Source organism: Salvia hispanica, chromosome 3 (assembly GCF_029641045.1).
Source record: "Salvia hispanica isolate PSC_SH4W2 chromosome 3, Shi_PSC_v1, whole genome shotgun sequence".
In the NCBI taxonomy this organism is placed as follows: Eukaryota; Viridiplantae; Streptophyta; class Magnoliopsida; order Lamiales; family Lamiaceae; genus Salvia; species Salvia hispanica.
This window is the reverse complement of record NC_142694.1, coordinates 4,673,381-4,700,562: the sequence shown is the minus strand read 5'-3', so window position 1 is coordinate 4,700,562 and position 27,182 is coordinate 4,673,381. Positions and strand designations below refer to the sequence as shown.

At 39.2% G+C, this 27,182-nt stretch overlaps 3 protein-coding genes, 1 long non-coding RNA gene and 4 pseudogenes across 4 annotated transcripts; 6 read left to right on the top strand and 2 right to left on the bottom strand.

Moving 5' to 3' along the window:
- Positions 1 to 282: 282 nt before the first annotated feature.
- On the top strand, positions 283 to 3,550 carry LOC125213530 (uncharacterized). Its single transcript, XM_048114129.2, has 6 exons — positions 283 to 402; positions 523 to 588; positions 695 to 787; positions 995 to 1,092; positions 1,162 to 1,238; positions 2,134 to 3,550. Exons 2-6 carry the CDS (start codon positions 529 to 531, stop codon positions 3,159 to 3,161), a joined length of 1,356 nt encoding a protein of 451 aa, XP_047970086.1. The 5' UTR covers positions 283 to 402; positions 523 to 528; the 3' UTR covers positions 3,162 to 3,550.
- LOC125213531 (DNA binding / DNA-directed RNA polymerase) lies at positions 3,341 to 5,775 on the bottom strand. Its single transcript, XM_048114130.2, has 3 exons — positions 5,522 to 5,775; positions 4,160 to 4,871; positions 3,341 to 3,487 (listed from the first exon to the last, which is right to left on the bottom strand). Exons 2-3 carry the CDS (start codon positions 4,858 to 4,860, stop codon positions 3,454 to 3,456), a joined length of 735 nt encoding a protein of 244 aa, XP_047970087.1. The 5' UTR covers positions 4,861 to 4,871; positions 5,522 to 5,775; the 3' UTR covers positions 3,341 to 3,453.
- A 1,298-nt stretch (positions 5,776 to 7,073) lies between these two features.
- LOC125211162 (uncharacterized) lies at positions 7,074 to 8,049 on the top strand. The gene is made up of 3 exons (XR_007174466.2): positions 7,074 to 7,182; positions 7,250 to 7,344; positions 7,735 to 8,049. It is a non-coding gene; the product is annotated as an uncharacterized LOC125211162 (long non-coding RNA).
- Positions 8,050 to 12,673: 4,624 nt separating this feature from the next.
- Positions 12,674 to 13,362, bottom strand: LOC148930000 (uncharacterized; annotated as a pseudogene).
- A 1,890-nt stretch (positions 13,363 to 15,252) lies between these two features.
- On the top strand, positions 15,253 to 17,091 carry LOC125211386 (hypothetical protein At1g04090-like). The gene is made up of 2 exons (XM_048111149.2): positions 15,253 to 15,686; positions 16,334 to 17,091. The coding sequence occupies exons 1-2, from the start codon at positions 15,276 to 15,278 to the stop codon at positions 16,937 to 16,939; spliced, it is 1,017 nt and encodes a 338-aa protein (XP_047967106.1). The 5' UTR covers positions 15,253 to 15,275; the 3' UTR covers positions 16,940 to 17,091.
- Positions 17,092 to 17,697: 606 nt separating this feature from the next.
- On the top strand, positions 17,698 to 19,153 carry LOC125215364 (hypothetical protein At1g04090 pseudogene; annotated as a pseudogene).
- Positions 19,154 to 21,340: 2,187 nt separating this feature from the next.
- On the top strand, positions 21,341 to 22,924 carry LOC125215357 (hypothetical protein At1g04090 pseudogene; annotated as a pseudogene).
- Positions 22,925 to 23,804: 880 nt separating this feature from the next.
- Positions 23,805 to 25,799, top strand: LOC125211997 (hypothetical protein At1g04090 pseudogene; annotated as a pseudogene).
- The last annotated feature ends 1,383 nt before the right edge of the window (positions 25,800 to 27,182 follow it).

Here is a 27,182-nt window from a genome sequence, read left to right as displayed (position 1 = left end):
AAAACAACGTCCGTTCAATCATGCACGTCTATATTTCTATTCGTCAACATCACCAAAAATCTACATATATGAACCAATTTAGGTCTCATTTGCTCGGAAAAAATCATTACATGATAATTGTGAATTTTGAAACTTCACAATTTGTCATCAAATTTTTAAAAAAATATGGGACAACTAAAAATTTAGCTAAACTTCCCTTTAATTAACATGAACTCTGGAATCCAAACCAGAAAAGCAGAAAAAAGAAACTAGTGATGGGCCGACCGTGATTGAAGCCCATTGATTCGGCCCAACTATTCAGTCACCACGCTGCTGCAAGAAACCCCAATTGTTGAACAGCTCTCATGAGTTAAGACTTGAACCCTTTTCATTCATTTGCGGTGCGCAATCTGAATTCTTCAGGTATCCATTCAATTATCACCTGTTTGGTTTCTTACTGGTTACTAATTTGTAGAATTTTTAGTTGTTTTATGCTGTATAAAAGAAGTTTTGAATTGATTTCGGAAGCTGAAACCGGTGTAGGAGAAAATGGGTTGGAAGGCAGCACAGAAGCTGATTTATCAATGGAAGACTCCTAGAGGGAGCAATGTAAGGGAAACTGAAATCATATGCTTCTTCTTCTGATATTTTGTCGAGTTTCGCTGTTATTGCCAAGGATTTTCTTCTCAATTTTTTCGGTCATTATGATTGGCAGGCCATGGTATTCAGGGGTAATGATAAAGGGGAGACTGTTGTTGAGCGTGTAATTCGATCTCAGAATCGTGTTATTGTTGATGGCAAGAATCTGGTAAGCCATTTGGATTAGTTATTGAAGAAATTTGTAGAAGTATTTGATTGGATGTGATTTTACTATCCAAACACTTTGTTTGATTCAAGTGAAAAACGAAATGAGCTATTTTAATTATAGGAGTGAACTCAAAGGAAAAACGTTATTGGTGTATAATTGATTCCTTACTTCACACATTTTTTGATAATAATCTCCTTGCATCTGAAGAAACACATCAAGCAAGGGCAGGGTCATGATGGCGGGATATTCACTGTAGAAGCCCCTCTTCGTGTCTCAAATGTTCAGGCTGTCAATCCAGTCACAGGGTGAGATGATAATGCATTTTGCTCGTTTCCCTGTTGTCCCAAATGAGGTGGCTAATGTTTTAACTGTAGGAAGCCCTGCAAAGTTGGATCCATAATTCCTTGTCCAGAAATCTCGAAGATGAGGAAGGCCCCTAGACCTACCGCTGGTAAGATTCTTACATTTTTACCCGCATATTTATGCACATACCTTATTCGTCTTCAAATCATTTGAGCTTGTTTCTGCGTTTATATGGAGCGGTTGAAAGTTGCTATTGCTTTGTTGAAGACAAGACATTTTATAATGGCAGAATACAGCTTGAAATGTACCCCTATGTGAGCGGATGCTCTAGTGATTACATTTGAGTGTAGGGTCAGCTAGTGATAATTTCACCTTCTCTTGGCTCACAATGAATATGGTAGTTCTCATTGGTGTGATTTGAAAGATATAGTGATGAACCTCATATAGTGTATTTTATAAGGGATGTCATGTCAAATACTAAATCCTATGCTGAAGTTACAATTTCTAAATTTCTAATAGATGTGACCTATTTTGTACTTGAATTTTTTACTCTACACTGTAATGAAATTTAGGAACTTCAAATCAGATCTCAGATAAATACTAGGAGAAAGTTTGATTTTTTGAATGTGGATTTTTGCCTTATCCTGCCCTCATGCCAATGTATCTTCCTTCCTCTGGAGAAGGAACCTAGAGATAGATTGCCATGAATTATATATAAAATTTTCTACATGACCTGCATGGCATCGGGCCTTTGCATATGCTTTACTTTGAATATAATTCACTCCAAACACTATGAACCCAGATTTTTGGAGAAGGCGATAAAATGTAAAACTTGTAGTCTGTGGTGAATGGTGATCGAGACTTTAGTTTTCTTTATTAAGTTTTAGTGTTTTATTGTTGCTGTGATCCCTATTGAGTGCTGAATTACCTTTCTGCCTGTGGGTTTGGTTTAATAGAGAAATAGAATTAGCTTGTTGGTTCATACTTCCAGTCTTCTAGACTACTGCCTTGTGTAACTTTTTCATGTGTATCTTGTTATGTAGGATTACCCAGGAGTTTGAAAATTGAGACACATCTTCCCATGTCAATTTTGGGAAACCTGGGCATGAAACTGGGCTTGGTCAGAGCGGCAGGGAATGTTCATTTGCCTTGTGCGTTGAGTTTCAGGAGTTTTTTACATTCTGGAGAAAAACCAGAGGTCGAGGCAGGAAGGAATCACAGGCAGGCAACAGAGGAAAGTGGAAATGGTGTAGGCGAAAGACCTCCACCAGAAGTTGGGGTAGGAAGGAATCTTCGTTCAAATGGCTATGATCAGTTGTTAAATAGGGAAAGAGGAAATGGTGTGAATGGACTACCTCCACAGGAGGTTGGGGGATGGAATCTTGGTTCCATTGGCTACGATCAGTTGCTAAACCGGGAAAGAGGAGGTGTGAATGGACTACCTCCACATGAGGTTGGGGTAGGGCGTAATCTTGGTTCCGTTGGCTATGCTCAATTGTTGAACCGAGAAAGAGGAAATGGCGTGAATGGGCCACCTCCACTTGAAAACGAGTCAGGAAGAACTCCACTGCCTAATATGGACTATGTTCGTGGATTACTCCAAGATGAAAGACCCGGAGCAGGAAGAATGCAGAGACTTGATGATGTCCAGGGCAGAGGTCCAATAGGAGGCCCTGCATTTTATCAGCAGTCGCAACGAGAGTCAAATGCTGATATCGTCCACATTAAGTTGATGCGAAACAATTCTTACGTCACCTTAACTGATTATAAAGGCAACAGAAAGATGTCGGTTTCTGCTGGTCAAGTGGCTGCAAAAGGAGATAAACCTGGCCGGTATTCAGGTGAAGCAGCTGCTGAGTATATGGGACGAGTAGTGAAGCAGATGAAAATCAAATCAGTCGTGGTGAAAGTGAGCGGATTCACCTTTTTTAGGAGGAAGAAGGATTCTATATTGGCCTTCAAAGACGGGTACACTCATTCACGTGGAGATGTAAATCCTGTTGTATACATCGAGGATACGACTAGGAAACCACATAATGGCTGCCGTCTTCCAAAGAAGCGCCGCATATGATTTCCTCAGGCTTGCAGAATTTCTGTGAGCATTCTGTGGAATTGGGGATTGAGGCAGATGTCCGAGTTTGGTCGAAGATTTTACCACCAAGTTGCTTTTTGATCGAGTTATTAGCTTTACTGTTGTTACCAGTTTTCTGTTTATTGCTGGTGTTATGCTGATTCTCGTAGGTTTGGAAAAGAAAGAAGAAGATAATTTCTGAATATTAATTAAGTGCATCTTGGTTCTTGTTTTTGCTGCAAGAGTGCAAGTCTTGAGGTACTTGATCTTTAATTGGGAAGCTTTTTGTCTCCTATTGACTGAAACAATGATCATCAATTGTATCCCTGCGAATAAATGTATTTGACTATTCAGCCGATATATTTTATTCACCTAAAATTTTAGAGTTATTTTATTTAAATGGCATGGATTGAAAAATGTAAAATAGCCTGACTTTTATCTAATTTGTAAAATTTGTAACATTGATCTGAATTTAAACAACACAAATTGTCCGGAAATCATACCACAGTGATTATTTTTTAAGAAATTGCATTTTTTTATAACAATTGATTTTGTGAAACTGTATTCAATTAGTTAAAAGACGTCAGAGTATTCATGGTAGAAAAACATCAACACACAAGCGATTGGATTTTTTTTCACTATACATAGTTGCAAACAAATACAAATTTAATGATTTTGCATCTAATTTTTAAAATCGCGTGGCCAAGAAAATCAGCTTCATAATGTTTGGTGACAAAATGGGTCGAAGTTAAATTTAGGGACACGAATATACTCTGTAGATTAAGGAATTGTGACTGAACTAAAAAAAAATGAGAGAACTAACAAGCTGAATTCTTGTTGTAAAAGATAAAAACAAGCTGAGTTTCTCTATGATCCATATTTGGTTGCTAGCATTACTATAGCCTTAAATGTGTGCGTCTCAACTCAAGGAAGCATCTATACCAACAAAAGGTCTAATGAATGACAATAAATTGGGAGTCTAGAGTTTGATGTCTAACCACTGATTGAAATAGACGCAAGTAGTGGGAGAGATGACCCCATCGGGTGTGCAGAGATCAATCCTGGGACACGCACCACAAGGAATCGAAGCAAATGCACCTGTAATCGAACCCTTTGCCACCCCTCGTCCTGCAGTTGGAAGCTTGTAACATGTTTCTCCAACGCGAATCCCACAAAAGGCTCCCATACCAGTGCTCTTCACCTCCACCAATTCCTTCTCTAGTACCATTGAAGTCAGCAATTCATCGAGCTGTGGCTTAGGGATTTCAACTTTCGCCACCTTGGCCTCTTTCACGAACTTGTGGAGCCCATCCAGGGTAGCAACCTTGCTCTTCCTCACCATCGAAAGGCAGAGCATTTTAAGACCATTAACAAATTCAGTGTCGATCTTCCCATCCTCGTACCAGATGCCCCCACTAACTACGTCAGAGGGGGTGAAGTTGAATCCCATGAAGATTTTCCTTGCTGCACCCCCTCGTTGAATGCCTTTCACCTCTTTAATCAAATTTTTAGCCAGGAGGGTTTTGTTTGCTTTGGTGATGACAGGGTCAGGGATCTTAAGCTGATATTTGATCTCTCTCGGCTGGATGCCGGCACCCTCTTTGCTGAGGATCAAATCAAGGATCTGCTGCTCATCTCTTGTTAGAGATGGTTCACTAGCTCTCTTCCTCTTGCCGGCTGCAACAACCGCCCGATTCATACCTAAATTGACTATACATAAACCACACAATTGCTTAACCTCTTACCATAGCTGATGGACATATTGCTCAAAACATACAATTGCTGAATCTTCTATAAAAGCAAATGAAACATACAATTTGACAAAATCCCCACAAACACTATACTTTACTTTAACCCACCATTTACCAGAAACTAAACTGCAGCCCCTCAAAAGGATTAATAGGTATAGCAATGTATACATCCTGCCACAATAAGACTAAAAATGCAATGAGAATTGATCAAAATCAGATCATCACATTCACTACTTCATCCCCCAGACACAGAGAGAGCTATCAGAATTTAACTCAATTAGGTTTTATGCATCACTCAACACTGTGAATTGAATTTAGCCATAAAAATAATGCAATTTGGATCAGTTCAGAGTCAGGATTTGGTCAATAGATTAATTTAAGAATTAGGTATATAAATGGAAGGAGATTTATCGCTAAAAGGACATGTTATAAAGAGGAATTCGTCAGAGTACTTATGAATAAACCAGAGAAACTATAAAATTAACCAAGATTAGATAAGATGGATCCAGTACACCGTAACAATTCAGAACTTAGCGTAGTGCCGGATTTCGCACTTGAATATGTGCGTAGAAGAAAAGAAAGGAAAGAAGGAGAAAGAGAGAAGAGTACCTGAGAAGAAGGATGAAGAGAGGGTTAAAAAAGTAGGGATGATGAAGTGCGGCGCGGAAAAGAACGACGGAGTGTGGCGTTCCGAAGAAATCAATTAGTCACCGCCGGATTTTGTTGAGGCCGTGAGAACGGTGCTCGTCGTGGCGGTGGGCGGCGGCGGCGGCGGCGGCGGAAGAACAAAAGTGCAAAGCAAAACAGAATCCTAACTTAACTTTTACTCCTAGTACTTTAGCTTTAGTTTTAGTTTTAGTATTAGTAATAGTATTGGAATTAGGACTATTGGTAATGGGTAATGATAAACAGTACGTACCCGAACTTTTTTTAACATTTTATATTGAAAATTATTTTATAAATATTAATTGATTTAAAATAAATTTTATAGTACTAATCATTTGGTGACACTTTAAAAAAAAATTAAACTTTACTTAAAATATTTATATATTTAAATAAAAAAATATTTTTTTACTAAATATTGCATAATTAATTCAAATTAAGCTCGAAATCATGTTACGATTCGACATAAAATTTCTATATCACTTCTTTCTTATTGCTGCATATAATACAATAAATAACGAAACTAATTGTTTTATTAAATTTATTTAAATTTAAAATTTTAAGTATATTATGTTTATGTATCAAATTGGTAATATCTAAATATAGATATTTATATTACTATTTTCTCGGGTATTATAGTTATCTATTATAGACATGTATTATCATTATGATTAAACCTAAATATATTAATTTTGTGTCGAAAAATGTAGACATGTATTATCATTATGATTAAACCTAAATATATTAATTTTGTGTCGAAAATTATTAGCTCGAAATCTAAATTCTGGTATTATAGTTATCTAGCAGTATGATGGAAGCTGTTAAAATTCTAATATCTTGTTCCACATCGGTTTGATGATGATCCTAGCTTCTCTATATAAGTGTGGATAACCCTCCCTTTTATGAGGCCTTTTAAGGTGTGAGAGGTCCATTTCTAATAGAAGCCTGTATTATTATTTATGATTACACCTAAATATATTCATTTTGCGTTGAAAATTATTAGCCCCGAAACCCAAATTCCGAAAGCTAGAAAACAACAGATGATGGGCCGATTTGATTAAAGCCCAATATTAAATCCCAATTCTTTGAACTTGAATCATGTGCTAAGACTAAAACCCTTTTCATCTATGTGTTGCGCAAACTGAAATCTTCAGGTGTCCAGTCAACTTTTTTGCTTATTGGTTTTCGTGTACTATCCGTATGTGAATAGACTCTCCGTATTTGAATAGGAATCTTTTTAGGAAATATTAAAAAAAGTGTACTATCCGTATGTGAATAGGAGTCTTATCAAACACGAGTTTTAGGAAATATTAAAAAAAGTAAAATGAGTTAGTGGAATGTGATGAGTTAGCGGAATGTGAGACCTCTTTACATTTATGGTAATTATGAATCGAGACTCTTATTCACGAGCGGAGCAAAATGGAAAAACATAACTCCTATTAGCAGACAGAGGGATTAGTTGCTAACGGTATAGAATTTGTAGTTGTAATTTTCTGTATAGTACAAGCTTTGATTGATTTCAGAAGTCGAAATTGGTGTAGGACAATATGGGTTGGAAATCAGCACAGAAACTGATTCATCACTGGAAGATTCTTAGAGGTGATAATGTAAGAGCTATTCAAATCGTATGCTGCTTGATATGATGTCAAAATTTCCTTTAATTATGATTGGCAGGTCATGATAATCAGGGGTAAAGATAAAGGGAGACTGGTGTTGTTAAGCGTGTAGTTCGATCTCAGAATTATGTAATTGTTGAGGGCAAGAATCTGGTAAGCCATTTCGATTAATTATTGAAGAATTTTGAATTTGATTGAATTTGTTTCTAGTATCCAATGCTCTGTTTGATTCAATTGAAAATGCCAAACAAGCTTCCGGTTTTTATTGGACATCTGGATGAGGCCTTTTTATACATGAAAATTGAAATAGGTGAAGATTTCAATGTAGTTAGTGAACTTAGAAGAAAAGAACACGTTGGCTGGAAGCTGCACTGATGAATGGCTCTTTATCCATTTTTGTTCGTGTCGTGATGCATCACGCCGTATAGTGTCTAATCAGTTTTGGCACCGATAGTTCGTATCTCATATTTCTAGCATTTTCTCAGTGTATTGAATCTATTGATTCCTTACTTCACACATTTTCTGATAATAATCTCCTTGCAGGTGAAAAGCATATCAAGCAAGGGCAGGGTCATGAAGGCGGGATTTTCAGTGTAGAAGCCCCTCTTCATGTCTCAAATGTTCAGGTTGTCGATCCAGTCACAGGGTGACATGATAATGCATTTTCTTGTTTTCCTGTTGTCCTGTATGAGTAGTGGCTAATGTTTTGCCTGTAAAGTCGGAATTAAATACTTAGAAGATGGTAGCAAGGTTAGAGTAGCAAGAGGCATTGGAACATCAGGATCCATAATTCCTCGTCTAGAAATCTTGAAGATGAGGACGACCCCTAGACCTACTGTTGGTAAGATTCTTGCATTTTCAACCGTATATTTATGCACATAATGTCTTCAGTACATTTGAAGCTTGGTCCAGTATATATATCAAGCCGTTCAAAGATGCTTTTGTGTCAATAATAGCCCAACGGCTAGTAAACCTTTCCAATACATTGGGAAATCATTTTACATTGAAGGTACTTTGGTAGTTCCTAGACTAAGACTTTAATGTTTACTAGTACCTAGAACTAGGAGAGTTCCCATAATATAATCCACCCTATATATGTGGGTACCATGTAAGCTTTACAATCAATCAAAAAAATTATACAAACTCTTTCTATACAAAGTCTTTTGCCACCATGTTTTATCTTCTTTATGTCGCCTCTCTCGATTACCATCTCTAAGATGGTATCAGAGCAGGTTGAAATCGTGGGGACTCAGAAAAATTTCATCACTGTCCCATATACCTTTCCCGGCCAGTTTTGAAACCTGAAAAAAAAACCCAAAAAAGCCATGTCAGAAACGGATTCAGAAACCCCAAAAACAAACCAACAGTTAGCCAATCTCCCTGGAGAGTTTGCTGCCCAACTAGTAGAGCTTCTTAGGCAGATAAATGTCCCACCGAAAACACAAGATGAAGAACATCCTCCACCCTCAAACCAACCAGAATCCTTGGGGGAGGTACATGTCCAAAGCAAGCTAAATGGGGATAATTATCCCATTTGGAGGAACCTGATGGAGCGAGCAATTGGGGGAAAGGGGCTGTCATCTCACATTACAGGAGTTACACCCTCCCCCCCTCAAATTGGAGAACCTCACTATCCAAAGTGGCAACAGAGAGATCATTGTTGCTTCAATTGGATAATCAACAACGTGGAATCCAACCTCGTCAATGAGGTATCCCAATACGCGACGGCTCGGGACTTATGGGAAGGCCTGGCCATCACGTATGGAAGCGGAGCCGATCCATTTCAAGTGTCTGACCTTCACAGACAAGCATACAATATGAAACAAGGGAGTATGAGTCTGGAGAGCTTATGGAGTAAATTCCAGAAGCTCTGGATCTCCATAGATGAAAGGGATCCGAATCCCATGGATACACCGGCGGCAATCGAGAAATACAACAACAACACACAGAGACATAGATTATATCAGTTTCTATGGGCTCTGGATGAAAAATTTGATGCATTAAAGAGAGAAATCCTTAACAAGGACCCGTTACCAACTGTGAGGAGTGCATACGCACTGGTCAGACGCGAGTCCGCCAACGAAAAGGTCCTTAAACCCTCTGACGACCAACAAGCAACCGGAATTGGAGCCGGCCTGGCAGCTATCCACCGAGGCAGATCCCAATATCCACCGCCGCCTCCCAAATTCTCCTCAACTCCGGCCGACAAGAATAAATTGACATGCAGCCACTGTGGAGGAAAACGACATATCGCCGGAAATTGCTTTCACCTCCACGGCTTTCCCGAATGGTGGGAGGAAATGAAGCGGCCACGACAAAATAAAAACCGAGGCGGAGGGAACAGAGCAACAGCGGCAGCAGCAGCATCAACTGGAGCTACCATCGCCGACAACTCAGCGGGTAGCACCGACCGATGCGGCACCGGAGGCAGTGACGGAAAAGCAACTGGAAAGAACGGAGAAGAGAAGGCAATTGCCTCCGTCTCGGTCGCTCGTGTTTGGTCAGAAGGTAAAGAGAAGCTAGAGATCACCGATTCGCCGGCGATTGTGACCGGAGACGGTGCGGAGGCGACGGGGGAGAGGGGTAGTCGAAGCATCAGACGGGAAGAAGAAAGGGGGAAGGCGGCTAGGGTTAAGAAAAAAAGGGAGAGGGGGAGTTTATATACTCCGGATTTTTTAAAATTCGCTAAGCACCCCCCCAAATTCCTTAAATCTCAAAACAGACCCACTCAAACACCACCTAGAAAATCCGAAATTTCTGAAAAAACCCCAGAAAAAATCCAGAATTTCATTTTTCACCCCAATATACCATGTCAAAATTCTTTCAAAGCCTTAGCCTACTCCTCATCCGCCCAAATTGGTGAAAAAGAGGAAAAATGGATTTTTGATTGCGGAGCTACTGACACAATCTCTTTTGACCCTTCCGATTTCATCCACATTTCCAAACCCACTAAATCCTATGTCCAAACAGCCAGTGGGGACCTAGCCCGGGTAGAGGGAGCAGGGACCATTAATATTTCATCGACCCTTCGACTCTCAAACTGTCTTTTTGTCCCTACACTATCTCATAAACTATTGTCTGTTAGTCATGTGACAAAGGAGCTCAATTGCAAGTTATTAATGCAACCCCGTTTTTGTATGTTACAGGATATCAGGATGGGGATGATAGTTGGGCGTGGCACTGAACGAAGTGGACTGTACTACGTGGATGAGATAGCCCAACAAAGTTCAACACTCCTGACTCATGGGCAGACTGACAGACAGGCTTGGTTGTTACATCGTCGGTTAGGGCATCCTTCTATAGGATATCTTAAATTAATGTTCCCTAAAATCACTTCGAGTGTGCATTCCTTTGATTGTGAAACTTGTCATTTGGCTAAGAGCCATCGTCATTCTTTCAAATTAAATAATACTCGAGTGCTTACCCCGTTTTCTTTGATTCACTCGGATGTTTGGGGCCCTGCTCCAATCAATGGGGGCCAAGGTCTTAGATATTTCTTGCTCTTTATTGACGACTTTTCTCGTATGACTTGGGTATATTTTTTAAAAAATAAGTCAGAAGTTTTTGAAAAATTTACTCAGTTCTACAGTCTGGTTCAAACACAGTACAAACAGAATATCCAGATTCTTAGATCCGATAATGGGGGTGTTAACTCAGATATGAAAAACTTTTTTTTGGAAAAGGGGCTTGTTCACCAAACTTCATGTGCCTATACACCTGAACAGAATGGGGTAGCAGAACGAAAAAATAGGTATATCCTTGAAATTACCAGGGCCCTTCTCATAGACTCCAAAGTTCCCACATCCTTCTGGCCAGAAGCCGTTGCTACCTCTGTCTACCTTATGAACCGACTACCGACAGGTATCCTTAACTTCAAAACCCCTATAGACACTTTTATCAACCATGAAACCATACAAAAACCGACCACCCTTACCCTCGATCCAAAAATCTTCGGCTGTACGGTTTTTGTTCACATTCCAAAACAGGACCGGACCAAATTTTCCCCATGTGCTGTCAAATGTGTGTTTCTCGGATACGGAATCAATCAGAAGGGATACAGATGCTACGACCCCCTAACCAAACGGCTGTACACTACAATGAACTGTGACTTTGTGGAGAATGAATACTACTACAACCATTTTAGCGGGTCATTATCCTGTTGACTCTCCCCCTGACCGCTATATTGGTTGTAGTAGTATTCACTCTCCCCCTGACCGCTATAAAATGGTTGTACATCTCACAAGAGATCAATCATCCGTCAGGGGAAAACCAAACAGGAGAATCCAATCCAGCAAGCGAACCTGAACCACATGAATCTATCAACAGGCTATCTCACTCCACTGAGCAGGCCGCTGAGTTCACAGCTACTGACCAACCGTCATCCCCGACTTCGAATCTTGAGGTAAATGAATCTGAATCTCATACCCTTTCTTTAGATATCACTGACGATATCAGGAACGAGGAGAACGGAGACAGTGAGACCCCAAAGCCGTATGAGCTACCGCTCAGAAGCACAAGGGGAATACCTCCCAAGAGATACTCTCCAGAATGGAAAGGAAAAAGAACAAGGTACTCAGTGGCGAACATAGCCCAAGGACACCTCACAGAGATGGCTCGAGCATTTGAGGCTGCCCTATATGAAGAAGAAGAAATTCCTCAATCTTTTGAGGAAGCAGTTACATATAAACACTGGAGAGAAGCAATGAAGAAAGAGATAGATGCATTGATGAAGAATGAAACTTGGGAAAAGTGCACCTTACCAGACGGAAAGAAACCAGTTGGGTGTAGGTGGGTCTTCACCATCAAAAGACGTGCAGATGGATCAATCGAGAGGTACAAGGCGCGATTGGTGGCCAAAGGATACACCCAAGTGTATGGAATTGATTATGATGAAACTTTTTCTCCAGTTGCCAAGCTCAGCACTATCCGAGCTTTGCTATCTGTTGCAGCATGCAAGGATTGGCCGTTATACCAGTTTGACGTTACAAATGCCTTCCTTCACGGGGAATTAGAGAAAAACAAAGAAGTCTACATGGCAGTACCACCAGGGTTTGATGCAGAATTTGGTCCGGGACAAGTATGCAAATTGAAGAAAACACTTTATGGACTGAAGCAATCCCCGAGGATATGGTTTGGAAGATTTTGTCAAGCAATGATCAAGCACGGGTTCAAACAAAGTCTCTCCGATCACACGCTCTTTACCAAACGCAGAGGAGATAAGGTAACATGTCTCATCATTTATGTTGACGATATGATTATCACAGGGGATGACCTCGAAGAAATCAACAGTCTCAAAGTAAACTTGTTCAAGGAATTTGACATGAAAGATCTTGGCTCCTTGAAATACTTCTTGGGAATAGAAGTACTTAGATCAAGGCGTGGAATATTTCTGAGACAGAAGAAGTATGTGCTGGATCTATTGGCAGAGACTGGACTCCTGGACTGCAAGCCCGCTGAAACTCCAAAGATACCAAATCATGGGTTAAAAATTGTCGAGGGAGCGAAATCTACAGATCGAGGAGAATATCAGAGATTAGTGGGAAGATTGATCTATCTTTCACATACCAGGCCAGACATCGCATACTCAGTGGGAGTTGTGAGCCAGTTCATGCACCAACCCCAAGAAGAACACATGGATGCAGCCCTGAGGATAGTAAGGTACCTTAAAGGAACAGTTGGCTATGGAATCTTCTTGAAAAGGGGAGAAAATCTGGAAATTGATGGCTATACGGATGCAGACTGGGCTAGCAACCCAGTTGATAGAAAATCTACAGGAGGATACTTCACTTTTATCGGAGGAAACCTGGTTACTTGGAGAAGCAAGAAACAGAATGTTGTGGCCCTATCAAGTGCGGAAGCTGAATTCCGGGGCATCAGAAGTGGACTTACGGAAATCATGTGGCTTAGAAGATTGCTCACCGAGATCGGTTTTTCTCCAAGCCGCAGAAGCAAGTTGTTTTGTGACAACAAAGCAGCAATCAGCATATCCGAGAACCCAGTTCAGCATGACAGAACTAAACATGTTGAGGTCGATCGCCATTTCATTAAAGAGAAACTTGAAGAGGGAATTATCGAGTTCCCGTTTGTCCGATCTGAGGAACAGTTGGCGGACATCCTAACCAAAGCAGTGAGTCCAAAGAACTTCAAAGAAATATTGGCCAAGTTGAACATCGGAAACACCGTTGCTCAACTTGAGGGGGAGTGTCAATAATAGCCCAACGGCTAGTAAACCTTTCCAATACATTGGGAAATCATTTTACATTGAAGGTACTTTGGTAGTTCCTAGACTAAGACTTTAATGTTTACTAGTACATAGAACTAGGAGAGTTCCCATAATGTAATCCACCCTATATATGTGGGTACCATGTAAGCTTTACAATCAATCAAAAAAATTATACAAACTCTTTCTATACAAAGTCTTTTGCCACCATGTTTTATCTTCTTTATGTCGCCTCTCTCGATTACCATCTCTAAGATTTTGCTTTGTGAAAACAAAACATGATGTAATGGCAAATTGCAGCCCTAAATATACCTATTTGTGAGTGTATGCTGTAATAGTTATGATTAAGTGTAGGGACAGTGGTGATTAGACTGTGCAGTGTGTTGAGCGTTAGCTGGCAATGCTTAAACTTTATAGCTTGAAAATAGAAACTTCTCTTCGCTCAAAACAAATACGACAGTTCTCACTGATAGAGTGAAAGATATAGTGATGAACATCATAAAATGCGATGTCATGTCAAATAAGAAATTCTGATACTCTAAGTCACAACTTCAAATAGAGTTCTCTGATTTTTCACTTGAATTTTTATCTGTACTGTAAAATGAAATTTAGGATCCAAATCAGATATGTACTGGGAGAAATTTTTATGTGGATTTTGCTTTATCTGGGTATCTGCCTATGGAGAAGGAAACTATAGGTGGATTGTCTAGAATAATAGTAGTACTTGAGACTTGAGTTTCATTTATGAAGTTTTAGTGTTACCCTGTTGCTGTAATGGCTGCTGATTTATATTTTGTCTGCTTGTGTACTTGATTTATAGAAGGTCATAACTGGGCTAACTTGTAAATAGGCTTAGTACCGGCCGATTTTGTTCATACTTGAAATAATTTTTGCGCTCAATCTCGTGTCTTGTTCTACAGCCAAATTGACTGTAGAATTGACTAGCTACCGTCTAAATTGTATTTTTTTCTTCATAAAAGCCTTCGTTCTACTTGCCAAATTTATTTTCACCAATATTGTTCAACCATTCCTTAATCATCAATCAAACAGTTAATTACCCATTTAATCACTTTTATAATCACATAATTATTATCTTAATAAAATTAGGAGCGCATGGTGCGCTCTTCCTCACAAGAGTGTTCGTCAAAGAAATAGCAACAAAAACAAACAAACATGTTTCCACTTTTACAAGGCCCATTGGCCATTTCACTATTTTCTTTTTACTAACAGCAATTGGAATGATGTAGAATAGTAGGTTGAACCACATAACAAACACACAAAAAAAAAAAAAAAAAAGGAAAAGGAATAAGATCATATCTCATCTCAATCCTGCTAATTCAAGGTGTGCATCAAGCTTCTTCATCTAAAAGGTAGCTTCAAAACTTTTTTGTCAATTATTCTATATAAATAGGCCCTTGTTTCTTCTTAATTTGTTTTGTTTTTCCTTTTCTTGATTTGGGTATTATGGGATGGGGGAGGAGAATGTAAAGATGTACAATTTCCAAATAATCATAAATCAATATTACCATGCTCAGTTTCACAAGAACAATGAATTGATCATAATGAATGATGAACAATCTAGTCATGTACATGCTATTATAATTTGTACATATTAGAGATTCAACAAATTCATTTTATATTTCAAACATTGTTATAAGAAACCAGAAATGCTAAATGTGGTTATAGAAATGCGAGTCTATTAACAAACCTACATTAGAATAGCTCCATAATAATTTATATAATCCGGAATAAATGAAACCGAATTTCACCAATAAATCGAAACACAGACAATTTTTGAGGTGGGATCATGTTAATAAAGGATTGATTTCTCTGCAGTTATTCATCAAAGAAGCGTGTATGGCCGATGCTGCTTCTTACATGTGTGTTTCTATTATTTTGGGGAGCAGCCTCGAGGCCTCTCCCACTCCCAACCAACACGCTGATCAACCGAACCCAAATGGAAGCCTGGTTCCGAGCCTACGCCCCGTACGTTTATCTCCACCCCGACGATAAATACCACCCCTCTTCGGTGGATTGGTTTTTCAGCAACGGCGCATTGCTCTACAACAAAGAGGACAAGTCTAAGCCCGTCCGGATTGAGCCGGGTGGCGCGAACCTCCCTAAGGGAGGAGATCCGGATGACGGCTTGTACTGGATGGACCTCCCGAACGAGAAGGAAGCCCAGGAAAAGGTTAGACGCGGGGATATAGCAAGCGCAGAGGCGTACGTCCACTTCAAACCGGCCGTTCTCAACGGGGCATTCACAGATATTCAGGTGCATGGTCGGACTTAAACTCCTACTAATTACTCCCTCACTCCCCCAATATATGTCTCACTTCACTCGATATAGTTTTAAGATATACAAAGGAAAGTGAGTTGAAAAATTTAGGCGTATGCGAGTCATGCTTTTATATATAATAGTACTCCTTATATTAAAATGTGAGTAAATGAGTTAGTGAATGGGGTCTATTACCAAAAATTAATAAAAATTAAGTGGGACACTTAAAAAGGGATGAACCAAAATAAAACTAAGACATATAAGGAGGGATAAAGAGAGTAATTTTTTTTCTTTGATCTAAAAATTTGTATATTTATAAAAAACGTGTTAATTTAGTGCTTATCAAATTAATGCTTAGAACGCTCGACCCTTAAAAATAGAACATATTTTCCATTTTGGTCAGTTAACTTTCTATTATAGGAAGTGGACCTCACAATCCACTAACAATATTTTCACTGCTTTTTCTGTTTCTATCTCTTACTTTACTATTTATTTTTTCTCTCTCTTACTTTACCAATTCTTTTTTCTTACTTTACCAATTATGCATTAAAACCCGTGTCGTTTCAAAAGTTTCTATTTGGACAGAAGTAGTAAAATTTAATGTTGTCTTTATCAAAATTTTGTCTGCGTCGACCATTGTTCAGGTGTGGATGTTTTATCCTTACAACGGCCACGCGACTGCGAAAATAGGGTTTATTAACAAATTGGCGTTGGGGAAAGTCGGCGAGCACGTGGGGGACTGGGAGCACGTGACGCTGAGAGTGAGAAACGTGGATGGAGTTCTTGACAGAGTGTATTTCTCCCAACACAGTGGGGGGAAATGGGTTAATGCTTCTGAGCTGCAGTTTCAAAATCAAACGGAGAAACGGTTCGCATGGTATTCTTCGAGGAACGGGCACGCTGGAAATAACGAGGAGGGGCTGTTTCTGCAGGGGCCCGGCGGGAATGATGTCGGGATAAGGAATGATTGGGCCAAGAGCGACAAGGTGGTGGATACAGGGGCGAGGTTCGTGGTGGTGGCGTCCGAGGGGGAGGCCGTGGAGGAGCCGCCGTGGTTGAACTATGAGAGGAAGTGGGGGCCCACAGTGCAGTATGATACGGCGGCGGAGGTGAGGGACGCGAGGAATTTGCTTCCCGGGAAGTTGAAGGACACCTTGGATAAATTGGTGAAGGTGATTGATCAAGTTTTTGGGAAAGATGGGCCCACGGGACCCAAGTCTAAAGATTCTTGGACTGGTGATGAAAAATAGAGATAGAGTTGTATGTTAGTGCGTGTGCTGACTTAGTAATAGAATAATTGATAATATATGAGACCAAATATTCCTGGTTAGGGTTTATTATAACACCTCTTTTTTAAGAAAACACACTATAATCTGTGTAGTACTAATAGTTTATCTCCGTTGAAAACACATCCGTTAATTATTTTCTTAAAATATGTGTCAAACTTTACAAATTATATTAGAGTGGACTAATTTAAAATTAACGTTTAAAATTTATGAAACTGATGATTATAGGCATTGATAGTGCATTGAATATTGTTATTTTAACTGTATCTTCCACTTTTTTATGGGGTTTGTGTAAGTTCTTCTAGCCACGTCAGATTATTAGCTATTCGTTATTATAGTAGTATTGACTTAGATTTAATGGAACACTCTCTGTCTCTAATGTCACCAATTATTTGCGGCAAATATCAATGCTTTCTCTAATTACATAATGAAGTCTTCATTTCAAAATCACGATTCATACAATAAGTGCGTTGACTAAAATACTAAAATAGGCTAAGTTCATAATCACATCTTCAGATCTTCTTAAAAGTTTAAGGAGAGGAGATTGATTGCAATTTTGGGGCGAATTAAATAGTAGGAGTTCCTTAATAGATTTATAATCTGGAGTCAATGAAACCGAATTTCACAATCATAACTCCTCTACTTAGTATCAAAGATATAATTAATACTAAAGTTAATGAGGTTGGTAAGTAAACAAAAACGTAGACAATTTTTGAGGTAGGATGATCATGTCAAAGGATTCATTTCTTTGCTCTTCATCTTCTACCGAAGGAGGATTAAGGTTTAATCCGACCAAGAAATGTGCATTGTCAATGTTTCTTGTTGCATATGTGTTGCTATTATTGAGGGGGGCAGCTTCCAATCCTCTCCCAATCAACTCGCCGCTAACTCGAACCCAAATGGAAGACTTGTTCCGCGCCTACGCTCCGTATCTTTATCTCCACCCTGATGAAGAATACCTCCCGTCTTCGGTGGATTGGTTTTTCAGCAATGGCGCATTGCTGTATAAGAAAGGGGAGGAGTCGAGGCCGGTCCGGATCGAGCCAGATGGCGCGAACCTCCCTATGGGAGGTGATCCGGATGGCTCGTACTGGATTGACCTCCCGGCCGACAAGGGAGGCCAGGATAGGGTTAGCCAGGGGGATATAGCGAGTGCAGAGGCGTATGTCCACTTCAAACCGGGCGTTGAGAACGGGACGTTCACAGATATTCAGGTCCATGGGGAACCACTAAGGACTCTCTAGGGGCTTAAGCCGTTACTATTTAACTTTTTTCTTTTAACTTAACTCCCCCTCCGTCCATGATTAATTAACATAACTTTCATTTTTTGTCCGTCCATAATTAATTCTCATTCACTTTTACTACCTTTGGACCTTTGGTATTGGATATACCATTTTCCTAACTTTTTACACATAATTTTCAGTACATTTCTTAAAACATGTATGGGTAAACTCGTGTTCAATTAAGCATATATGGATGTAATGAGTAAATTTTAGAAAAATGTTTTTATCCTACTCAAATTACTATAAAATTAATATTTTACTAATATTTTTATCTGCATCCGCCGCTATTCAGGTGTGGATGTTTTATCCATTCAACGGCCACGCGACTGCGAAAATATTGTTTTTTAAGAGAGTGTCGCTGGGGAAAGTCGGCGAGCACGTGAGCGATTGGGAGCACGTGACGCTGAGAGTAAGGAACGTGGATGGAGTTCTAGATCGAGTATATTTCTCCCAACACAGCGGGGGGAAATGGGTTGATGCTTCTCTGCTGCAGTTTGAAAGCGGGAATAGGTTCGCATGGTATTCTTCGAGGAACGGGCACGCTGGGAACAATGAGCCGGGGCTGTATCTGCAGGGGCCCGGGAATGGGGTCGGGATAAGGAATGATTGGGCCAAGAGCAACAAGGTGGTGGACACGAGGGCAAGGTTCGTGGTGGTGGCATCAGAGGGGGAGGCAGAGGCCGTGGTGGAGCCGCCGTGGTTGAGTTATCAGAGCAAGTGGGGGCCCACGAAGCAGTATGATACGGCTGCAGAAGTGAGGAAGGTGAGGAAGTTTCTGCTGGGAAAATTAAAGAAAGCGTTGGATAAAATGGTGAAGGTGATTGATGAAGTTTATGGGACGGATGGGCCCACGGGACCCAAGGTAAAAGATAATTGGAGTGGCAATGAAGCATAGGATAAGATAACTTCTTTATCTTAGATCCATTATGATACTAGTTGTACTATAGATAATTAATACTAGTACTAACTTAATGTAAACTTGCTACTTATAAAAAAATACTTTTAATTTGTTTTTTAGAACATGACCTTATATTCGAGTTTCGATTTTACAGTATTTCAAATACTTATTTATTAAAAACTACTACTACATTTTACTCTAGAGAGTATCAAGTAGAACACATCTGCTAATTATTTTCTTAAAAAATGCGTGTTAAAAATAATAGTACTACATATTCTTGGCGGAGTAGCTAATATATAGAATGTGTAATAATTACATACATAAATTTTCTTATTAGTTCAATATCCTGCTGTAGTTATTTGGTCCGAACTAGTTAATGTACTCGTGAAATATGGAACATCTGAGATTTCGATTCTTATGAGGTAAGTCTACAGTAACAAAAGGGATCAATTAATATAATTCATTAAAACAAGGAAAAAATACAATTTTCGTAATCATATATATTTACTAAAATAATTCTATGGCTAACAGATTTATAATGAATGAGAATTGAGATGTATGATTTTATTCAACAAATTGAAATTTTCTTGTTTAATGTAATTAACAAAATCATTGGTGTCAAACCCTCTCTCTTGCCGACCCGTGTTTGCAAGACAAAGATAAATCTGTAGCGGTTACTTTTTTATACGATACAAATTAAAAGGATGACGTGTTAGCAGCAAAGAAGCATTTTATGAAAAATCGCAAAAATATTATCAATATGATAATCCTGATAAACATTCTATCAAAAACATTTTTATAAACCAAAAAATTAGCAAATGAACAATTTTGTGCATTAACCGTTATTTAAACAACGAAATGAGAAGTTTCAATTATGAAATCTAAACAATGACGGGCTCAGCCGATGCCATTCCATTGAAGAGGGTGCTGTTAATTACTTAATTGTGCTTTTATATAAAAGATGGAAGAGAAATGAACGGAAATTGTAGATAGTCAAAGAGAGATAGAGATGGAGATAGAGATAACGAGATAGGAGTAGTATATAAACAGAAATATAGATAGAGAGATAGAATCAGATATAGAGAGGAGCAAATTACAAATTAATGATGTCTTAGTACAATATTTTTCACTCATTACTGATTACACTGCTTAAATTCTCTTACAAGAGCAGTAGTATTAAATTAATTATATAGCCAGCCCATCGTATTGAACGTTAAACTATTATTTTGAATTACCCGATTTTATAAAAAATATAAAATTCAATAGCGACTAAGTTAAACATAAAAAGAATAATTAATAATGTGACGTGGCTAGAAGAAGTTTCGCAAACCCTAGAGAAGTAGAAACGGTTAACATAACCATATTAAATGACTATAATGCTACGATTAATGAACAGTTTCACAAATCTTAAACGTTAAATAGATCCGCTGCCGCAGGAACTCAGAAATTTTATTAAGTCGGTACTAAATTTTATTAAAAATTAATAGTCTTACAAAAATTGTACGCAATATTTTTTTGATACTAAGATGCAATGTAACTATTTATATATTATTATGATTTTTTTTGTACTTATAATATTTCTCTGATTACGATTTCTTTAAATTATTCAGAAGATTTATATAGCAAATTTGATTGCAATATTAAGTTTTATTATGAATACGCATTAAACTGATACACTTGCTTTTTTTTTTTTTTTGTCAAATGTATAGCTAAATTTTATTTTCTATCATGTCCCATCTGATGTAATTATTAAGTGTATCTTGTTATTTTTTCCAGTAAGTAAGTGCGTTGACTGAAATATATAGCTAACTTCACTTTTGACTTTTTTTCACAATCTTCAGATCTTTATAATTTATAATGTTTGACGAGAAGAGGAGATTGTGACGAATTAAATACAGGAGTTCCACAATTGCTTTTATAATCTGGAATCAATGAAACCGAATTTCACAATCATAACTCCTCTAATTATCAAAGATATAAATATAAGAGTTAATGGGGTTGGCTATTAAACAGAAAAAGGTAGACAATTTTTGAGGTAGGATGATCATGTCAAAGGATTCATTTCTTTGCAGCTCTTCATCTTGCAAGATGAGTAAATTGTCGATGTTTCTTCTTACATATGTGTTGCTATTACTGAGGGGAGCAGCTTCCAATCCAATCAACACGCCGCTCACCCGAACCGAAATGGAAGACTTGTTCCGAGCCTACGCTCCCTATCTTTATCTCCATCCCGACGAAGGATACCTCCCCTCATCGGTTAATTGGTTCTTCAGCAACGGCGCCTTACTTTACAAGAAGGGGGAGGAGTCGAAGCCTCTCCAGATCGAGCCAGATGGGGCCAACCTCCCTAAGGGAGATGATCCGGACGGCTCGTACTGGATTGACCTCCCGGCCGACAAGGGAAGCCGGGATAGGGTTAGCCATGGGGATATAGCAAGCGCGGAGGCGTACGTCCACTTCAAACCGGGCGTTGAGAATGGGACATTCACAGATATTCAGGCAAGGGCTGACACAGAAATCATCAACTATATGGGCCATTTTATAATAAAGTTACATAAAATCGATATAATTTTTAAAAAAATTACAAAAGGAAAAAACAATAAAATAGTCTCATTTGTGTCCGCATATGTATTTAGGTGTGTGGGTGGAACCACTAAAGATGTTACCAATAAATTTTTTCTCTCAAATATTTAAAATGATTCAATTTTTTCATTTTAATATATCCTTAAATAATAGTCTCATTTGAAAATAAAAAATTTCATTAAAATATTTAATCTATCTTTTCTTATTCTCTCTCATACTTTACCCATTTTTTCATTTTTTCTTTCATACTTTATCCAAAATTTCTAATTTTCTCTTACTTTATCACTTTTATTTGAAAACTCGTGTCGTCTACCCATAAGACTATTTTAGTGGATAGATAGAGTATAAATTATTAAAAAAAAATGTGTTAGTATTTATGAAATTAATGCTTAGAAAATTATAAAATTAATTTATCCTTTATTAACATTTTTATTTGCGTCCGCCACTGTTCAGGTGTGGATGTTTTATCCTTTCAACGGTCACGCGACTGCGAAAATAAAGTTTATTAAGAGAGTGTCGCTTGGGAAAATCGGCGAGCATGTGAGCGACTGGGAGCACGTGACACTGAGAGTGAGAAACGTGGATGGGGTTCTTGACAGAGTGTATTTCTCCCAACACAGTGGGGGGAAATGGGTTAATGCTTCTGAGCTGCAGTTTGAAAGCGGGAATAGGTTCGCATGGTATTCTTCGAAGAACGGGCACGCTGCGAATAACGAGCCGGGGCTGTATCTGCAGGGGCCCGGGGACGGGATCGGGATAAGGAATGATTGGGCCAAGAGCAACAAGGTGGTGGATACAGGGGCGAGGTTCGTGCTGGTGGCGTCCGAGGGGGAGGCGGAGGCCGTGGCGGAGCCAGCGTGGCTGAGTTATCAGAGCAAGTGGGGGCCCACGAAGGAGTATGATACGGCTGCGGAAGTGAGGAAGGTGAGGAAGTTTCTGCCGGGACCGTTGAAGAAAGAATTGGATAAATTGGTGAAGGTGATTGATGAAGTTTATGGGATGGATGGGCCCACGGGACCCAAGGTCAAAAAAAACTGGAGTGGCGATGAAGCATAGAGTTATGATAAAATAGAAATATAGAATATAGTATATAACTCTTTCATCTTGAACTTATTATAGTTTAAGATAATAATGTACTGTTAGCTTATTGTAAGCTACAATTTGTTATACTAACAGTTTTTTTCTTGCCTTCTTTGCAAGACAAACTGAAATTGCAGCGAAATTAGATGTTTTGATGGCAACGAACTCATTATAGTGCATTGAATATGGTAATTATAACCGTAACTGCGTACTTCTCTATGGGGTTTGCGTAACTTCTTTTAGCCACATCAGATTCTTAATTATTCGTGTTATTTTTAACTTAATTAGTCGCGTGGAAATCTCTCAATAGTCAATATCACTTCTCAGACATACCTCGATGCTTTGCGTAATTAACACTTAAATCCATCTTCAAGATCTTTTTATCGAATACTACTTATCATTTGTTCATCATTTATACGTCTGAGGGCTTTTCGAAATATAAACGCATTACCTTTTTCTCTCCATAACGTAATACTAATACAAAAAAAAAAAATCGAAAGAAATTGTTAACAATACTTCAACGATACACCACCGACAGTCTTGACTTTTCTCCTAGCTTATGGATTATATGTGTGGCCAACAGAATCTACTTTTCGTCTTTTCCCTCAACGTTACAACAAAGCTTGTGTCATATGCATTAATTAGAGATTAATCTAAACAACAATCAAATCAAATCACATCTTCATTTACTGTTTTTTTGTTTCATTTCTCCATACCAGGAGGACAATGCAAGAGATCAACAACCTGCAACCGAAACTGAACTGAGAACATGTTTTTCGTCGATTTAATAGGTTGGAAGTTCGAATCAAAATTTACAATAAGTGGCGATCTTAAAATAAACTTGGACGTCAAAAATAAGGATAAAATATTTATTGATTCATTTGCCTCCGTCTAATAAATTAGAAGCTCGAGTCATATTTGCGGCAGATGAAAAATCATTATCAATTTCTAAAAACACTTGTACAACAGAAATACTTGGAGCCTTGGAGAGGTAGGGACCAGTGCCGACTTGATCATCATCATTTCTCAACACGACAGCTTTCACTCTTACTTAACAATAATGCTTCGAATATGACTCTTGTAGTAGTATAATAAAGCATCATCAACCTCTCCAAACTCTCCCTCTTTTTCACATAATCGCCATGGGCAACTGTCTCCCCTCCACCGGCACCTCCTCCTCAAACAAAGCCGCCACCGCTGCCGCCCGGGCTGCTCTCCCAATCGACACCCTCTTCAAATTCCCTTCTCCGCCGCCCACTCTTCCACCCGGTGGCGGTTTTGCCACCGGCGAGATCGATCTCGGCGGCCTTCAACTCCGGCAAGTCACGTCGTTCGACAAAATCTGGACCGCCCCCGGAGAATTAGGCGCGACCTTTCTGGAACCTTCCAACATACCAGATGGCTTCTCCATGCTTGGCTGCTACGCTCAGCCCAACAACCAACCACTTTTCGGTTGGGTGTTGGTGGCCAAAACAGACGCAACAGACCAATCAGGTCAAATTCTGAAGCAACCCACTGATTACACTCTCATTCATTCCGAACCAGCCTACTTCTGGCTCCCGACCCCGCCCGACGGCTTCAGAGCCGTCGGCCTCGTCGTCACTGCCTCATCGGAGAAGCCGCCTCTGGATAAAATCCGATGCGTCCGGTCCGACTTCACCGACGAGGCAGAGACGGAAAGCCTGATTTGGGGAAACGCCAATGGGGATTTCAACGTGTATGGGTTAAGGCCGAAGACAAGAGGGAGCAATGCTAAGTCAGTCAGCGCAGGCACGTTTACAGTCCAAAGCAATGAAGTTGGATTATCTTGTTTACTCAACAAGACCTCAATTCTATCCGCCATGCCTAATCTAGCACAGATTGAAGCTGTGTTTCGATCGTATGCGCCGTTCATATACTTCCATCCCGATGAAATCTACCTTCCTTCTTCGGTGAATTGGTATTTTAGCAACGGTGCCTTGCTGTACAAGAAAGGGGAGGAGTCGAATCCAGTTCGTGTCGAACCGGATGGTTCGAACCTCCCGCGGGGAGGTTCGAACGACGGGTCGTACTGGCTCGACCTTCCGGTGGAGCCAGTACGAGCCAGTGAAGTGAAGAAAGGGAATTTGGAAAGCGCGGAGGCTTATGTCCACGTGAAACCGGTTCTGGGCGGGTCGGGTACGGATATCCAGGTGTGGATATTCTACCCGTTTAACGGGCCGGCGACGGCGAAGGTGGGGATAGTTGATAGAATCCCATTGGGGAAGATCGGCGCGCACGTGGGGGACTGGGAGCACGTGACGCTGAGGATCAGCAATTTCGATGGGATTTTACGGAGGGTTTACTTCGCGGAGCACAGCGGCGGGCGGTGGGTGGAGGCGTCGCAGCTCGAATTCAGCGGCGGAGGGAACAGGTTTGTGGGGTACGCGTCGCTGAACGGGCACGCGACGTATGCGGCGGCGGGGGTGGTGATGCAGGGAGGGGGGAGTGCGGGGATAAGGAACGACACGGCGAGGAGCGCGATGGTGATGGACACGGCGGCGAGGTTCAAGGTGGTGGCGGCGGAGGGGGTGGAGGAGCCGTTGTGGCTGAACTACTACAGGAAGTGGGGGCCCACGAGGAGTCACGACAGCGTGGAGGAAGTGAAGAGGCTGGAGAAGTTGGTGCCGGCGAGTGTGAAGGGGCAGTTGGATAAGGTGGTGAAGGCGCTGCCGGCGGAGTTATTCGGGGAGGATGGGCCCACTGGGCCCAAGATGAAAAATTATTGGGATGGGGATGAGAGGTGACCGTCTAATTGGGCCCCCATTTTGGATTAATTTTCTTTTGCAATTTATTCGAGACATTATTTTGTATTCCAGTTGTGAAATTCGATTGTGAAAAAAGTGACATGAAGAATTTGTGGATGAGATATATAGTCGTAGCAGTATTTGATTGTCCTACCATAAAGTATGATATCTCTTTTTTCATGTTAAGCCAATGTAATCATTGAAAAATTTAACTATTTATTGTACTGATTTATTCATTACTTGGATTACTGCGTTAACTCAAATTCATTATTTTACTACATGTCATTCTTAAATTACGAATATGTTATCAATTTTCAAGGCATATTAAAAAAGGATAAGAAGTTGGTAAATTGGAGGATATGTTGTATTAAAATCGCTAATCAAATATTTGATATATGAAAATAATGATGAACATATTCTTTTCCTCTCCTATTAATGGATAGGGGTAGCTAAAGTGAGTTGGTTGCAGTTAGTTGAGAATATAAACACAATGGGCTGGAATATGGGCCCAGTAATTGTTAAGGACTGAAGGTTCTCGAAATATGGCCCACTTGAAGGGTGTCTGAGTTACGAGTATTTGTTTTTTTTTTTAAATCAGTCTGATTAGAAAATTAAGCCGCACACTGAAAATATCATGTTTCGCCCTTAGTGCTTTATACTCCTTTTTTGGCTCTTGAAAATTATTTAAACAAAAACATATGTAGATTTTTTGTATAGAATATTCTGGCATGGTTTGTATTATTAATTTTGATAGAAGATATTTTTGGAATCATATAATTTATATATTAATCCAGTAACGTAAAGAATATACTAACTTAGTTAAGTTACAATAATTTTAATATAATTTATGGGTCAAAACACCGAGTTATAAGTAAGTGAACTATTAATCAACCTTTTAAATTTCTTTAAAAGTTCAAACAACGTGCTTATATAGCAATATGTCTTTAAGAGAGGGGTGAAGATCAGACCTGCTCCCCTTTCCCCAGTCCAAAACAAGAAACGTGAATTAAAGTTTACTACTATTAAATAAAGAAAAATTTAAAATTGTAGATGAATTCATATACGTAGATGTATGATAGATAAGAAGAATTTAAATACTTTCATAAACAAGCTGTTATAATTAGCCTTTATTTTAACAAGGACATTATGTAATTTGTGTGATGATAATATTTTACTCGAAAAACAAATGAAATTTCAAAAAACATTTTGAAGAAATCTATACCCAAAATTCAAAGCACATGGCCTCATCTCATATATGGACAACATTATTTCGTTTAATTTACCATACAAATCTTATTAATTTATGTTTGAAATTCGGCATCCCAATGCCTTTTGTTATTTAACTTTTCAATAACCCAAAATTCAGGCATCCCTAACTGCCTTCGATTTTTCTCTCAATAAATATCCTATGTATTGCATCATTAGCCACTTCAATTCACATGGATCTTATACACCAAGATTTGTTTCATGCAGAGCGATACAACCAAATTACTATTTTGAAATTCTAAAATTTAATGTATGATACGACAAAAATCTAATTTTCTATATACGTCTAAATGAAGTTTATTTTGTCTTCCTTGAATTACAGCTGACATATA

Coding starts and splice junctions, on each gene's coding strand:
- LOC125213530 (XM_048114129.2), top strand. CDS start 529: ATGGGTTGGAAGGCAGCACAGAAGCTGATTTATCAATGGAAGACTCCT. Junction 788..994: donor TTGTTGATGGCAAGAATCTG/GTAAGCCATTTG, acceptor TTGCATCTGAAG/AAACACATCAAGCAAGGGCA. Junction 1,239..2,133: donor GGCCCCTAGACCTACCGCTG/GTAAGATTCTTA, acceptor CTTGTTATGTAG/GATTACCCAGGAGTTTGAAA.
- LOC125213531 (XM_048114130.2), bottom strand. CDS start 4,860: ATGAATCGGGCGGTTGTTGCAGCCGGCAAGAGGAAGAGAGCTAGTGAA. Junction 3,488..4,159: donor TGCGTCTATTTCAATCAGTG/GTTAGACATCAA, acceptor ATTTATTCGCAG/GGATACAATTGATGATCATT.
- LOC125211386 (XM_048111149.2), top strand. CDS start 15,276: ATGCTGCTTCTTACATGTGTGTTTCTATTATTTTGGGGAGCAGCCTCG. Junction 15,687..16,333: donor GGGCATTCACAGATATTCAG/GTGCATGGTCGG, acceptor ACCATTGTTCAG/GTGTGGATGTTTTATCCTTA.